The sequence below is a fragment of the Haliotis rufescens genome, unplaced genomic scaffold, assembly GCF_023055435.1.
Source record: "Haliotis rufescens isolate VD_foot unplaced genomic scaffold, xgHalRufe1.0.p SCAF_14, whole genome shotgun sequence".
Taxonomy (NCBI): domain Eukaryota; kingdom Metazoa; phylum Mollusca; class Gastropoda; order Lepetellida; family Haliotidae; genus Haliotis; species Haliotis rufescens.
Genome location: NW_025963824.1, coordinates 27,194,599 through 27,208,054, shown reverse-complemented (window position 1 = coordinate 27,208,054; position 13,456 = coordinate 27,194,599). Strand labels below are relative to the sequence as shown.

Below are 13,456 nucleotides of genomic sequence, written 5' to 3'. Positions count from 1 at the left end.
CAAATTTGGTAAATTCAGAGTTGAAGAAGTTTACAGAGCCAAAAATGCAATTTGATAGAATCCACATGGTGTTTATTCCATATGTCTCAAAAAGCTAATGAGAATATAAAGAACGTCCCTCTGTGATTGTATTAAGGATTGTGGTTACTATTTGACACAAGGCGTTGTTGGTGTAATTTCTGGGCCAAGCAAGATGTCTCTTTTTGTATGGATTTTTATGGAGCTTTCGAATCCAGTACAAAAGAGAAATGAACTTGTCGTCAGGTCTTGGATAAAAGCGACAATACACTTTCTATAATCATAAGTCCATTGTCTGATTCCGACTACATGTTTAGTACGTGCTCATGAATCACTATCAAATAGTGACGATACTAGGTGTTCGCGAAAAGGGAATCGCATCCTATCCGATCGGTGGCAAAGGCACGACTATGGTTCACTCGGGAACATATGGTTCAAGTCAACATAGAAAATTCCATCACATATACGTTTTGTCACTGGACCGTTAAATTATCCTCATGTCTACCATACAACTTTCTGAAAGCTGTACTGAAGCCTTAAAGTGTTAGTGTCAGTACTTCCTTAATGTTAACAAACAATGGGCTTTGGTTCGTGGTTGTGGAATCATGTCGATAACTTACATTAAACTGCTTGGGTAAAAGGCAGAAAATGTTATACTATTTCTGGCCATAAATCTGATAAAACTCAGTTTCCCCTGAATGCCAAGCGACCGGCAGGTTAAGAACAAGTACCGTCTTTGAACGTCTTTTGGTATGGCGCAGTCGTGGGATCAAACCGCCGACCTTCCGCTCTCCGGGCAGACGCCATACGACTTCACAGCGCTTCATTGTTGAGGAATATACGATATGACGCCCTCCATTGTTCATGATGTCACAAACAGATTACATAACGCCATCTTATCATCAGTGAAGTATGTGTGTCCCGCTCACATTTCATGCGCTTTGCTTCATTTTCTTACTTAATATGACAATAGGAAATATACTCTGTCAAAAACGAAACACACAGGGGATTTTCTTTATAAACATTCTACATATTTCGCCTTAAATGTTTGATAAAGTTACATATTTCACATATGTTACTCTACAGTGTTTTCTGATGGAAACGCACCGTTTGATAATTGATATTTAAAACGGATTTCTTGACATTGCATCGGAGTAAGATTGGAATAAAACTTCTTGCTCATCGCTTTGTTTTTCGGGTAGGTAGGGGTATTGGGTATAAAAGGCTGGTTTTCGTTCGGTAAAGTGCCTACTGTTGCATGAATGGTGAATAATTTTCGATATGCCACGACGAGGCCCAGCAACTCGAAATGCCATCGATGTATAGAGGCTTGAGAGTCCCCGTCGTCAGTAGTCATTTTAACGTCCTCCACAGCACAATTTCATATCTTTAAAACGGATACCGAAGGTATGGGTCTACAAGAGATCGCCCAAGATCTGACAGAACACGGATCTCAACTGCACCTCGGGAGAGTTCATCCGGGTCTTCCATCTCAGTCACCGTAACCATTACAGCGACATACATCGCCTCCAATGCGCCTGGTCTGTGTAGGGTGTCAGCCCAAACAATACATATGGAGTTTGGACTTCGAGCCCGAAGGCCGTATTAAGGTCCTATTCTACGACGTCAGCTCCGACGTTTACGTGTTTGATGGTGTGTGAAGGGTTCAGGAATGGAATTTGAGACACTGGCGTAGAGTTTGGTTCAGTGGTAAATCTCGAATTTTACTGCAACGTCGAGATGAACCAACCCGTGTCCTCAGGCGTAGATGTGAACGTTTTGCTCAACACTGTGTTGACAAAGTGGACAGATCCGAAAGAGGCCAGCCACATCCTACACCCGTAGAACCAACCTGGTACACGTGCAAGGCAATTTGACAGTATAACCTTACCGAGGTGAAATTCACCATCGTCGACCCTTAACGAGAGCTTTTCCATCAGGACAACGCCCGAGCACATGTTGCACGTGTGACTATGGATTTACTACAGAATCAGAACATTACATTTCTCCAAGATCACCGATTTAAACCCATTTGAACATCTATGGGATGAACCCGATCACCATGTCCGACAATGTCAACTGCCGCCTCAATCGCTTCTAAACGTCGTCAGTCATTGCAAGGTGAATAGGCACGGAGCTCACAGGATCTAATTCAGGTAAAGAACTGACGTTAACGCTGCCATTTCACGCTGTGTGAACGTTATTTGTGAACAAACAGAACATGTGGAAATATCATAAATGAAAATAAAAATGAAAACTGTGTGAAATTAGAAAATTCATTACTTGTGTGTGTCACTGTAAAAGAAAACGACAAACAGTATTTGGCTCACGGAACATTATTTGTGGTGCTAAAATATATAACTTCTGCAGGCAAACCAACCAACTGTGAACTAGATTAGGTTTCAGTGTACGTCGTCTCACAAAATGTTATTTAATTTCAGATTGTTTAAAGCGGTTTGATTGTTTTGCTTGTATCATCAGAAGTTGTAGTGTTTTGGAAACTTTTAAGGCTTTTGTTGCATTACGATTTTAAAAACTGTTTTTTCAATGGATGATGGTCATATGGTTGGATGTATCTAATCAGTGCCAAACAGTGAAGGGTAACATTGATGAACTTAACAAATACATAGAAATACCCTAATTCAAAATGAAATTGTGTGAATTGGAAATGATTAAATAACTAAAATGAGAATGAATTGCACTTTTCGAAACTTCTACTCCCCTCAGATACAGAATGCGTTAACCATTGGTTGGCTCACAACAACTACTCGAACATGAATTTATACCCAACACTAGTCAGACAGATATCCATTATAAAGAGGCTAAGGTTTTAGAAGTGAAACTGCTTTGGCTAATTATAAGTATCTGACCTGACACTATGACATTTTACCTGGCTATCTTATAGTGAGACGCCTGAAGTAAGTTTATCACTACCCCCTGCAAGCGGTGCCTTCTCAACAACAGTAATGCATCGGACTATATTTCACATCATATTATGTTCCACTTCATTATTCATCAGCCCTACGTTACCAACTGATGGTGCCAATGATACACATCGTGCATGTATGTGTGCGCAGTCTATTCAAGGTTACCTGAAAGGCGTATGTGTAATTTTGCTCTCTGCGTTGGTATCATCGACTTCCAAAACTGTATTCATGTTTGGCTGATGAGGCTTGGTTCAATGATGTGTTATCTGCCTGCTTACAATCATGATTGTAACAAAGGACTCATCAAACTGAACAAGATTAACGCCATTACACAAGTACATTTTGAAACTAATTTTAAAGTTAGTGAGCCGATCCCCAGACCGCTATGCTCACGTAGTCACCAGATCAATTTGGTATAATGTTTTCAAATGCACTCGTTCTATTACTTATAACATGTAAGAGTGAGGTCTTCTTGGGGCTATTCTTTTGCATTGATTGGTATTACCCAGTTCCAAACCTTTTAGCATAAAGTTAATTATTTGTTTCTTTTAGGATATATATTATAAGAACAATTCAGTGACTTTTTCATGCAGAAACCGGTTTCACAATATTGCCACAGAAGCATATACAACAAACTTATTGTTGACGTAAATCTACAGTCAGTAATAATTGTGGAAGAGGCTTCTGGTTTTGTATATGGAGACGACCTTGAATAAATGCTCTGAAATCATGAATAGACTATGTCCACAACTATCGAACATCTGCTGAGATCAAATAGTTAGGGTGCCTTGAAATCTTCTTCTATCTTATACAGATCTAGAACTTTACAATGCCCTACACACGTGTGTTGTATTATTGTCACTTGCTTGGTAATTTTGAGATTTTCGTTTACACTATTTTGACTTGCAACACAAAGAAAATATTTCACCTGAGCATTGCTTTTTTTACAGTGTGTATATTTTTTACTGTCAAAATGTGTAACATTTTCAAATTTATTAAACGCCTAAATATCCAGTTATTTTACAAAGTGAATGAAAAACATTTCCATCTTTATTATTATGATAACAAATTCCAAACATTTTGATGTTTAATGTCATCACCAAGAGACTGAAAATGTTACGTTTACGTGTCTCTGTAACAATCAAATATTTTAAAAGATATATATCGTTTCAGGATATTATAACCCGTGTTCGTTTTTCAACTGATCACCTGGATTGTTTCATGTGTTTCACATAGGTGTCAAGTCTCAAGGGTCGGCTGAGAAGGCCCACGTGACAACTATTTTCATAACGTCCACGGTGCCTAAAAAATCCATTGAGTGATAGATAACAATGATCAATCAATCAACATATTGTCAGTTAACCCTTTGAACAAAGTATGTTGTTTTTACATCGGCACTTCACGCCATGATATGAGTGTATTCCCTTTGTTTTAGTAAACCTAGACATGTAAACACTCACTTTTGACATATCCATTGTGCAAGATAACAGTGATTAATCAATCAACGTATTTTCTGTTAATCCATTGATGACTAGGAACGATCCGTTGATTTACAAAAAAGTAAATCAACTGATCATTCATCTCTTGCTGGTCTGCCACGTGCATATTATATAACACACATTTCACCTCACTTCAAACCTGGATTTAGATTGAATAATTACCCCAGACACAATAAATGCCAAATGGGAACCTTTGTCGGGTAATCTAAGTGGTGCTACCACTAATTGTACCTGTAATAAATTCATTAACTGAGCATCAAGTGAATGACGACAAATACACAAGTGTAGCGTTATACCAGAAAACGTTGATGACAAAAAGGGAGTAGTAATCGTATTATCGACGCAATCAGAAATCCGAAAATGATTTCACTGCATGGATACTTTTTTTATTATTAAACTATAACCATCTGGGGTATTTCCAAATGACGACATCTGATGAGCTCCGCCGTTTTTATTGTCTGTTTGTTTAGGCTGAAGAAATTAATTAACATCCGCCCTTTGTCGAAATCTTTATTGATCACAGTTAACCAATCAGTGTTCATGCAAAAATGCGTAAAACAAATATTGCCTCCAGCCTCCAAGTTTATTTTGCTCTCCTTGCAGACGGAAGCCCAGTCTCTGGTCACGCTCAGTTGCGTTGCGTATCATCCGGGTACTCACGGGGAAAAAAACAGTAACAAAGGCAACAACCAGTCCGGGGAATTGCGTTAGATCAGTGCCCCTTTAAGGCATCGTTACTCATCGGGTACATGAATGTTTAATACAGTGAAATCCTTAGGCTTTGACAAAGGAAAATATGTTTTTTTAATTAGCTATGTAATGCAGTCAGATTGGTGATTGATGAGAGAGGACAATTTGAATCCCTTTGTGCTTCTACAGATTATCAACGTGTCATGTGAATCGTTGTGAAATGATTTTGTACAGTTTGACTTGCATTTAGTTACAAAACACTCTATCACGGTTCATAACTCCTTACACTCAACCCGACAGCCCACTCACAGGAATATTAAGCACAAAATTTCGTTGCATAACTTTGCCCCCGTCATGACAGATGCACATACATGTACCAAAGTTAAGTTTATTAATTTTCAATATATTGAATGCTTTAAATATATATGAAAAATATAACAATATAAAGTGCTTGAAATTAAATGTAATATTGTAACACTGTAAAATTGGAATGTTCAACGTCCATTTCAAGTATGTGAAAGATAAAGTACTGTGAGTACACGTATAAGCCTGATGAAAATATTATATCTATACTTGTTGCCCGAGTAAAAATTGATGTTGATAAGCTAATTATCGTTTAGGCAAAGAAAACATTTGCATGCAATATTACTTATCCTTTTAGGAGAAAATGGCCTCGATTATTCATTATCTTTCTTATCTTTTTTTATGAATGCTGTTCTCTAGTTTAACAAAAGATGTGATCGTGATAACTTTGACTTTCTAAATACTTGTAGAATATTTCAGTAAGAGTTTATTTTTACAGGTATACATACTGACTGGCCGCTTGAGAATGAGTATCAGATGTTTTGGTGATGGCAGAAGCGCGTGAAGGTATGTTGTCTTTCCACATATAATAGATAAAAAAATACTTCTTCATATACACATGTTGAGGAAACGTAGTATGTTCGCATGATGCAGATACTGATATTACAATAACAATTTGTTGACGTTTAATATCTCATTTTATCATCACATCAGTGAACTTCAAAATAAAGATGAATCGCCATTATGAAATAAAATTAAAGCGAGAAAATCCATTCTATCATTATAAAAAACTCTGAAAACAGTTGCATGTTAATGAACTAAATCTTTGAATTGATCATGCATTTGTCAAATAGGGAATGAATATGTCAATAAATGTCGCAATAAATGATCAGTATGACTTCATAAACCATATGAAGTAAAGAGAATTAATAGACCAACAAGTCATGGAATGGCTGTAGTCCTGGGAGAAAATACTAACAACAATGATGTGTGTGTGTTGCCATGCCAGTAATTAAAACGACAAAACCCTTTCCAAAATCAGAAAGAATCCAATGTACGATTTTAACTGTTTCTTGTTTTTATAGAATCTGTAATTTAAGACAATGGTACCGTATTTAGTACACCTTAAGTTAAACAGGCAATTGTATGCATGTGTACGTCAAAATTGTTAGCTGTATGATATTCCGACAATTCAACTCAAGCCTAAAGTATCTTCTATATTATATTTTGTTGTATTGGTTGTGCAAGTGACATATTATAGTTTATTATCCCACTGAATATCTTCAAAAGAACATCCAACAATAACTTCATGGATCGGGTTTGCCGTTATATTTACATAATTTAGTGTCTTTGGATAAGTGTATATGTGTCGCTTTACCTTTCAGTGTGCCAAACATGTTCAGAGATAAAAGACAAACGGCAAAGAATCCTCTCATGTGAAAGTACATTCCTGTTCCTTCATGCAAATTCGTCATTTATCAACCTTCCAAATACAGATGAAGACAGGAATTCAGTGACGGAAAGGCGTAAGGATTTCGTTTGGAAGTTAAAGAAGTGCGTATCAGCTTTACGAAACTCTGGTGGGGGTGCTGTAATTGTTCATATTCATGACCTTGACTTTAATGATAATTACCTTGACCACTTCAACGAACTAGTTGATGTTAAACTCAATTCACTTATTGAAGATGGAAGTCTATTTGTTCAAGTGTATCGGAAGAACTGGTTACACACTCTCGCTGACAATACCACTGACGAAGAAGAGTTTGAAGAAGATCCTGATGATGAACCTGAAGAAGCTGGAATTGATTATAACGCTCTCTTCAAGAGTGTAGTTGGAGTGACAGTAACACCTTCATTTACAGTTGTGACAGTAGACTTCAACACAAAGGTCCCTCTTGATAACAGTGTTGAGGATCCTACAAACACAGAACTTCAGACGTTTCTCACCAGGAAGATTCCTTTTCACAACACCAGTACAAGAATTCGTGGTTTGGATTGCCTACAAGAGACTCGAGGCATCCAAGTGAAGCGCTTTAAGGTCACAGACAGAGATCTGAAAGAGGAGCTTCTAAATGACCCACACAGATTTGCAAATTACATTTGGACACAATGTAAATTAAGATATTATATCAGCGCATTCTCCAAGGTTGAAGGGGGTGGGTCATTCTATCTTGGAGTTCTTGAGGAGGACATTACATATAGATCATACAAGTCTCACCGATATCAAAAGGAGGGATTCGACATTTCACTTGACAAGCATGATTTGCTTAAAGCACAAATAAAAGAACAAATAAGGAACGAAACACTTGTGCTTCCTTATGACAATAACGCTGTTGTCAGCAACCTATCTCCAGATTTAATTAAGATAGAATTTCATCCATTGGGGGAGTTGTTTATATTAGAAGTTGCAGCACCTGCTGTAAATGGACTTGTATTCCATGACAGAAAAGGACCAGAAGCATATGAACTAGATGACTGCAATTCGGAGAGGAGACTACCAGTTGTGGAGTGGCGTGATCGATTGCTAAGATGTAATATTAACAGTTCTTTCTACTACTAGCAACGCGTTGTCTGCACTGACACTTTGTTATAAAGCTCAAGTCACTTCTTGTCTTCTAATCTATATTGTGTAATATAAAGGCATATTTCGACATGCTTTAGATGAGTTTTGCCTCATGATCTGCCACTAGAAACATTATATAATATACTAAACACTTGTCATTTCAGAAAGCAAACATGACTTCTTCAAAACAAAGACATCTTGAGATTAAGGGTAAGTTTGTAATGTAACTTTTAAACAAGACATTTCAACATCTTTAACTACATTGGGTAGTGGATTTATGCGATGGGGTAACCTAATGGTAAAAACATTTTCTTATTACGTCAAATGCTTGAGATCGATTTCCCATATCAGTGCAATATATGAAGCTCATTTGTGAGTCCCACTGACCCTATGCAATTAACTGATTGATCTATCCCGTCACTGGAATATACAGTATTGTTTTCATATCATCATCATAATTTCCAAATTGGAACTGTTGCTGTAAACTACTACAATGTATTCATATCTAATGTAGGGTTGTAAATTGAGATATGCTGCGTCATACAGCATATAAAAGCATATGTAGGACTGTGATAAGGTACAATACGTCATGAGCGTTTTGATTAAAGATCAATGAATGGTCATTTCTATCAATATTTGAATATTTTGATCCGTTTTAGAAATAGTCAATGCATGCTACAGAGCCTTAAATCACATGCATAAATTTCAGAGCCTGTTCCAAAAGAGCCAATTCATGAAGTGGAGATCACGTCCTTCGCTCGTCACCCTCCCCATGTAAGGCAGATAAGGCAATCTATTGATGACATAGAGCACCACGTACTGAATGCAGGTATGTATTCCTTAACTTTGACCCCTATAGCTACAGGTGCTATAGAACAAGAGTTAATGTTTCATTAAAAATGGAGGCAAAAACTAAATAACTACATTATCATCTTTACGCTTCAAAATGTATAAAGCTCTTAGAAAGCATAATGTGATAGGTGAACGCCAGACAACAACCAGACTATTTATTATATGGAAAATTATGATAAACTATCTATTTGCTGTTTCAGGTGGTATGTGTGTATACCCAACGCATGGCGATCCGAATGACGATACTGGGATCTGTAGATTAGTTCTAGAGAGAGTAAAAAGCGGTTTATTCAGGTCTGGTGTGGCTTACACAGCAAAACGAATGAACGTGTCTGCAAATATAGATGCAGAACCAAGGCCTACTGAAGCACTCTATGACGCGATACTCTTTGTCCCAGATGAACCACCAACTGTATTTACAGTTATCTGTGACAAAATAACCAGAAGGAAACACTCTGAAGCGCTGCAGTACAACCAATCTATCGCTAAAGGCATAGTAGCAGCGGTTCGGAAGTACACAGATGAACAGTTCAGTGTCGTCTTTGGTCTGTTGCGAGAAGCCGAACTATCAGATGATGTCAGGTTCAAAAAGGCCATCGATAGAATACATGCAAAAACGTCTCAATTAGCTGTTCCCCTGGCACTTAGCATGTTTGAAAAGAAATTCAGAAAGGTCCTTCGAGCATTTCTGCTATCGCTTGCTGTGACTGACTGTGTTCGCAGGACGGACGCAGAGAATTCGTTATGGGTTCTTACCACGGAGCAGTTCCGTGTGCTTACTGAAAATATTGATCATAAACACGTGACAGTGAATACAAGGCCATCCTGTGGAGGAACTGTTTTGTTACTTGAAGTCGCTAAAAGATTACAAAGGTCTGGTCCCACAATGATTGTGACAAAGTCGGATGTCTTAGCAGAACAAGCCAGGTATTCATTCTTTATATATTATGTAACAATGTTTTTTTCTAGTGCTATCAGATATCTTTAAATAACTGTTCCTTCCCTCTGCTTCCCCACTGTGTGTCCTTCAGTGTGCCAGAATAACAACATGTTTTAATGTAAAGTGTAGCTATTGGAGTTTTAAGATCAACATGTTTAACTTGACATATCTTTCAAACACAATCTAAAAGTGCTTTCCTTCATTCCAGGACACAATCAGTTTGTGAATATGTTTTCAATGCTGATCAATTCCGAACAGAAGCTACCTGTCGAAAGCCAGACATAGTCAATGTGGTGGCAGACTGTGAAGTGACTAACTGTCTTGAAGACCAGAGTCGAAAAGGAATGACCTGGCACTTCATCCAAAAACCTCTGCCAGGTAGGACAATATATGTGTGTAGTGTTATGGGTAGCAATAAATAGTTACCCTCTTTGTCCACTTTATGTTATTTGAAAATATAGTATCTAATCAGGATGTGGTATCATTACGTTATTTTCAGACTAGCTTATGAACAGACTGCCAACATAGAGCTGGAATATTTTGTGCCGTTAAACAGAAAACACATACGCGTTCATGCAAAAATAGAAGTAGTCCCAATATCACCTGTTTCCTCAATGCCCCCCCCCCCCCCCCCCCCCCCCCCCAAATCATCACGCCATGAACCATTTGGATATTACCAAACAAGGTGACGGAGGACCCTAAATACAAGTTATAAGTACTTCTATTTTAATGTCATCCCTTCGGGGTTGAAAAAACCCCACCTTTTTACAATAGAAAGTCCTTTGCACCTGAATACATTAATAACAAATTTATAGGTGGTGAAATAGGTTTTAATGTCGCGTCCAAGATTATTGCACTTATATAGCGACGTGCATGGACGCGTAGTGTGTGTGTGGCTGCTTGTACTAGTCCGGACTGATGCCGATTTATAGTGCTAGCTCACTGAGATACCATGCTGCAGTTTAACATGAATACCCCACTCAGACACAGTATACTGACTCCGAGACGACCAGTCCTTGTTTAAGCCCCTTAATGCCGAGCGCCAGATAGGGTAACAACAAGTACCATCTTTTAACATCTTTAGGTATTTGGCTCTCCGGGCGGATGCTCTACCATTAGACCACGGAGGCGGTCTGAAAAATGTATAAGCACTTCCACATGAAATGTATTACTTCTGGTTTTCGAAATTATATGCTTGATGCAGAACAACTTGGAAAGATAAAGATCATCCCTCTGCTAAATAACAAAGCAATTATGAGCACTTCCGGTATGGTGAAAATATGTCAACTGCAGTACGTTTGTATAACAGAAAGTACTATCTAAATTACAAATTCATAAGCACTTCCCGCGTATGGGAAGTCATGTCCAGTGTAGTACAACTTTGAAGCTGTGAGTCCCATGCCTCTAAATTCCCAAATAAAACTATTTTAAGCACTCAATCTCAGCAATGACCATTATATTTGCTTATGTATTATCAATATCATTGAAAAATGTTTTATAGTATCATATGGTTTCTTGAGATCTTCATACATGTAATTTATAGAACAAGTTTGGAACTTTGAAATATGCCATGCAAAAAGGGTGTGTGGGGGGTGTGTGGTGTGTGGGGTGGGGTGGGGGTTTGTTGTTGTTGTACTTTTTTAGATGCGACCGAGTAGGCCCCGTTTGATGAGATAGATGCCTGGTGCTTTATAGGTTTGTAAGTCATTTAGGGGGTTTAGTAGCGCAGCTAGTATGTTGTGTTTGACTGGTTGCAGTTTAGTGTGGATTGGAGTGTTGTTCTGTGTTGCTGGTAATGTGTGCAATATTGTGTTCAGGAGTTTCTTTTAAGTTGCAGTTCGGGCATTTTAATTTGTTGTAGGTGGGAGTTTAGTGTGGCCTGTTTGTAGTTTGGTTATTACTCTGTCAATTCTTTTGGTTTTATGATGGATTTTTGTTTTTGAGTGTTTTTGTAGCAGGTGTTTCAGTTTGCAGTCAGATTTCTGATAGTTATTTTGTCACTTTGGGAAGATTTTCTCCTTTGTGATACTTTTAATTTCGTTTTTACATATTGGTACTTCCTGCAGTTTATGATAGAATACGTAATTGTATTTGTAATGAGTTGTGTTATTACTTAAACAGTAATCAGAGAAGTAAGACAGTTCTTACTTTACTTAGAGATCAATGAGAGCACGGGTCAACATGAGGTGTACTGAGAGGTACAGCACCAATCATCTGGTGATCTGAGTAGTAGACTTGAGTCTGGAATGCTACAGCACTTCCATGATCAGTAAACAACAAGTCCAGTGTAGCTCAAAGCAGTGAGTTGGAGAGTGAATAAGATTAGTCATTTTCTGCACATTCTACAAGAAGTCTTCAAGTTTCAGTTTTTCACTCAGATCACAGTTAAAAAACCCAGTAACGAGGACATGTCCTGAAGGTTCTGTGTGAAATGAGTAAGTGAATGCAACAACCGTGTCCATGACACTTTTGGAGGAACATACACACAAGCAATAACCGTCTCTAAATAATTATGCATGACCTCGAGGTCAAAATCCAAAACGAGGCTAACCCCGCAAGCAGTCAAATCATGACATCATGGCGGCCGAACACTGCTGTGTGTCTCAGTGCATGTCGGATGCACGTTATGACAAATCGGTCAGTTTCCACAGCTTCCCTCAGGATGCAGATCTGCGGAAACTTTGGATAGTGGCTATTCGACGCGACGAAGAACCTTTTTTTACGGTAGGTATAATTTTCATTCAGCTTTTTTCGTTTGAATCTAAGAAAATATCACTGTAACTGTCACCTGTCAAACAGTCGTGTTGAGCATGATGCATGCCGCTGTCATATAGTTCTCATATAGTCAACACGTAGTAATGAAAGTAAATTACAATCAGAGGCAGGTATAATACTAATGAAGTGAAAAAAATGGGCAAATCGGCATGTTACTCTTTTCAGCTATTTCTTGTGCAACGAGTCGCTGCTCGATGGAAACATCGCTCGTTCGTGACATTTTAGATACGTATACAAGTCATCAGCGATCTGCATCTAATTGTTGCCATAGTTTTTTTTCTTAGATGAAAAGAGATAATTTGAATTTTGTATGCTTTACTGGAAATAAAATCGGCACAGAGTTAATTTCTGCTTATATGGATTAATGGCATATTCCGATGTGGTACTGACATTATTATCATCTGTCTTAGGGGTAACAAAGAAAACAACTGTCTGCTCTAACCACTTTTTGAATGAGGACTATAAGTACACGCCAGTCAGAAAAACCGTGAAGCAAGGGATAGTGCCATCTGTGTTTCCCTTAAGCTCTGCAAAAACAACAAGGAAAGGTCCACCCCTCCGACCCCTAGCAAGAATGAGAAAACAGAGGTAATGGTTTATTAATGTCAAGTGATTGAATCAGACACAAGCCCATACATAAAACAAGTCAAATACCATGTTTGAACATCAAAGTGAAGTGTTTTCGTTTGATTTTGGTCGTCAAAGCAAGCAGGATTTTATGTAATTCTCAGTAATAAATAAACTAGCAACATCATTCAGCTTTAACCTAACAGGTCAGTTCATTTTCCTTTCGTTATACACTGGCCAGAGACCATAGAATAGAGGGATGGCCCTCCCCAACATTTTACCATAAACCATCAGCGCTATTTCATGGTCTCTGACACTGACA

The 13,456-nt window shown here is 38.1% G+C and overlaps 1 protein-coding gene across 3 annotated transcripts in view; it reads left to right on the top strand.

The window, feature by feature from the left end:
* The window catches only part of LOC125379159, a 63,409-nt gene extending 53,048 nt beyond the window's left edge, over positions 1-10,361 (top strand). For 2 of the 3 annotated variants that reach the window (XR_007220621.1, XR_007220622.1), the window contains exons 2-7: positions 5,937-6,004; positions 6,823-7,968; positions 8,165-8,210; positions 8,710-8,829; positions 9,053-9,779; positions 10,001-10,358. Coding sequence is in view for 1 of the 3 variants with exons in the window: in XM_048395221.1 (XP_048251178.1) it covers positions 8,174-8,210; positions 8,710-8,829; positions 9,053-9,779; positions 10,001-10,214 (1,098 nt within the window). In the remaining 2 variants the exon portion in view is untranslated. Of the gene's footprint in view, positions 1-5,936; positions 6,005-6,822; positions 7,969-8,164; positions 8,211-8,709; positions 8,830-9,052; positions 9,780-10,000 lie in introns of all 3 variants that reach the window. The other variant, XM_048395221.1, reaches the window with a different exon arrangement.
* Positions 10,362-13,456: the final 3,095 nt, after the last annotated feature.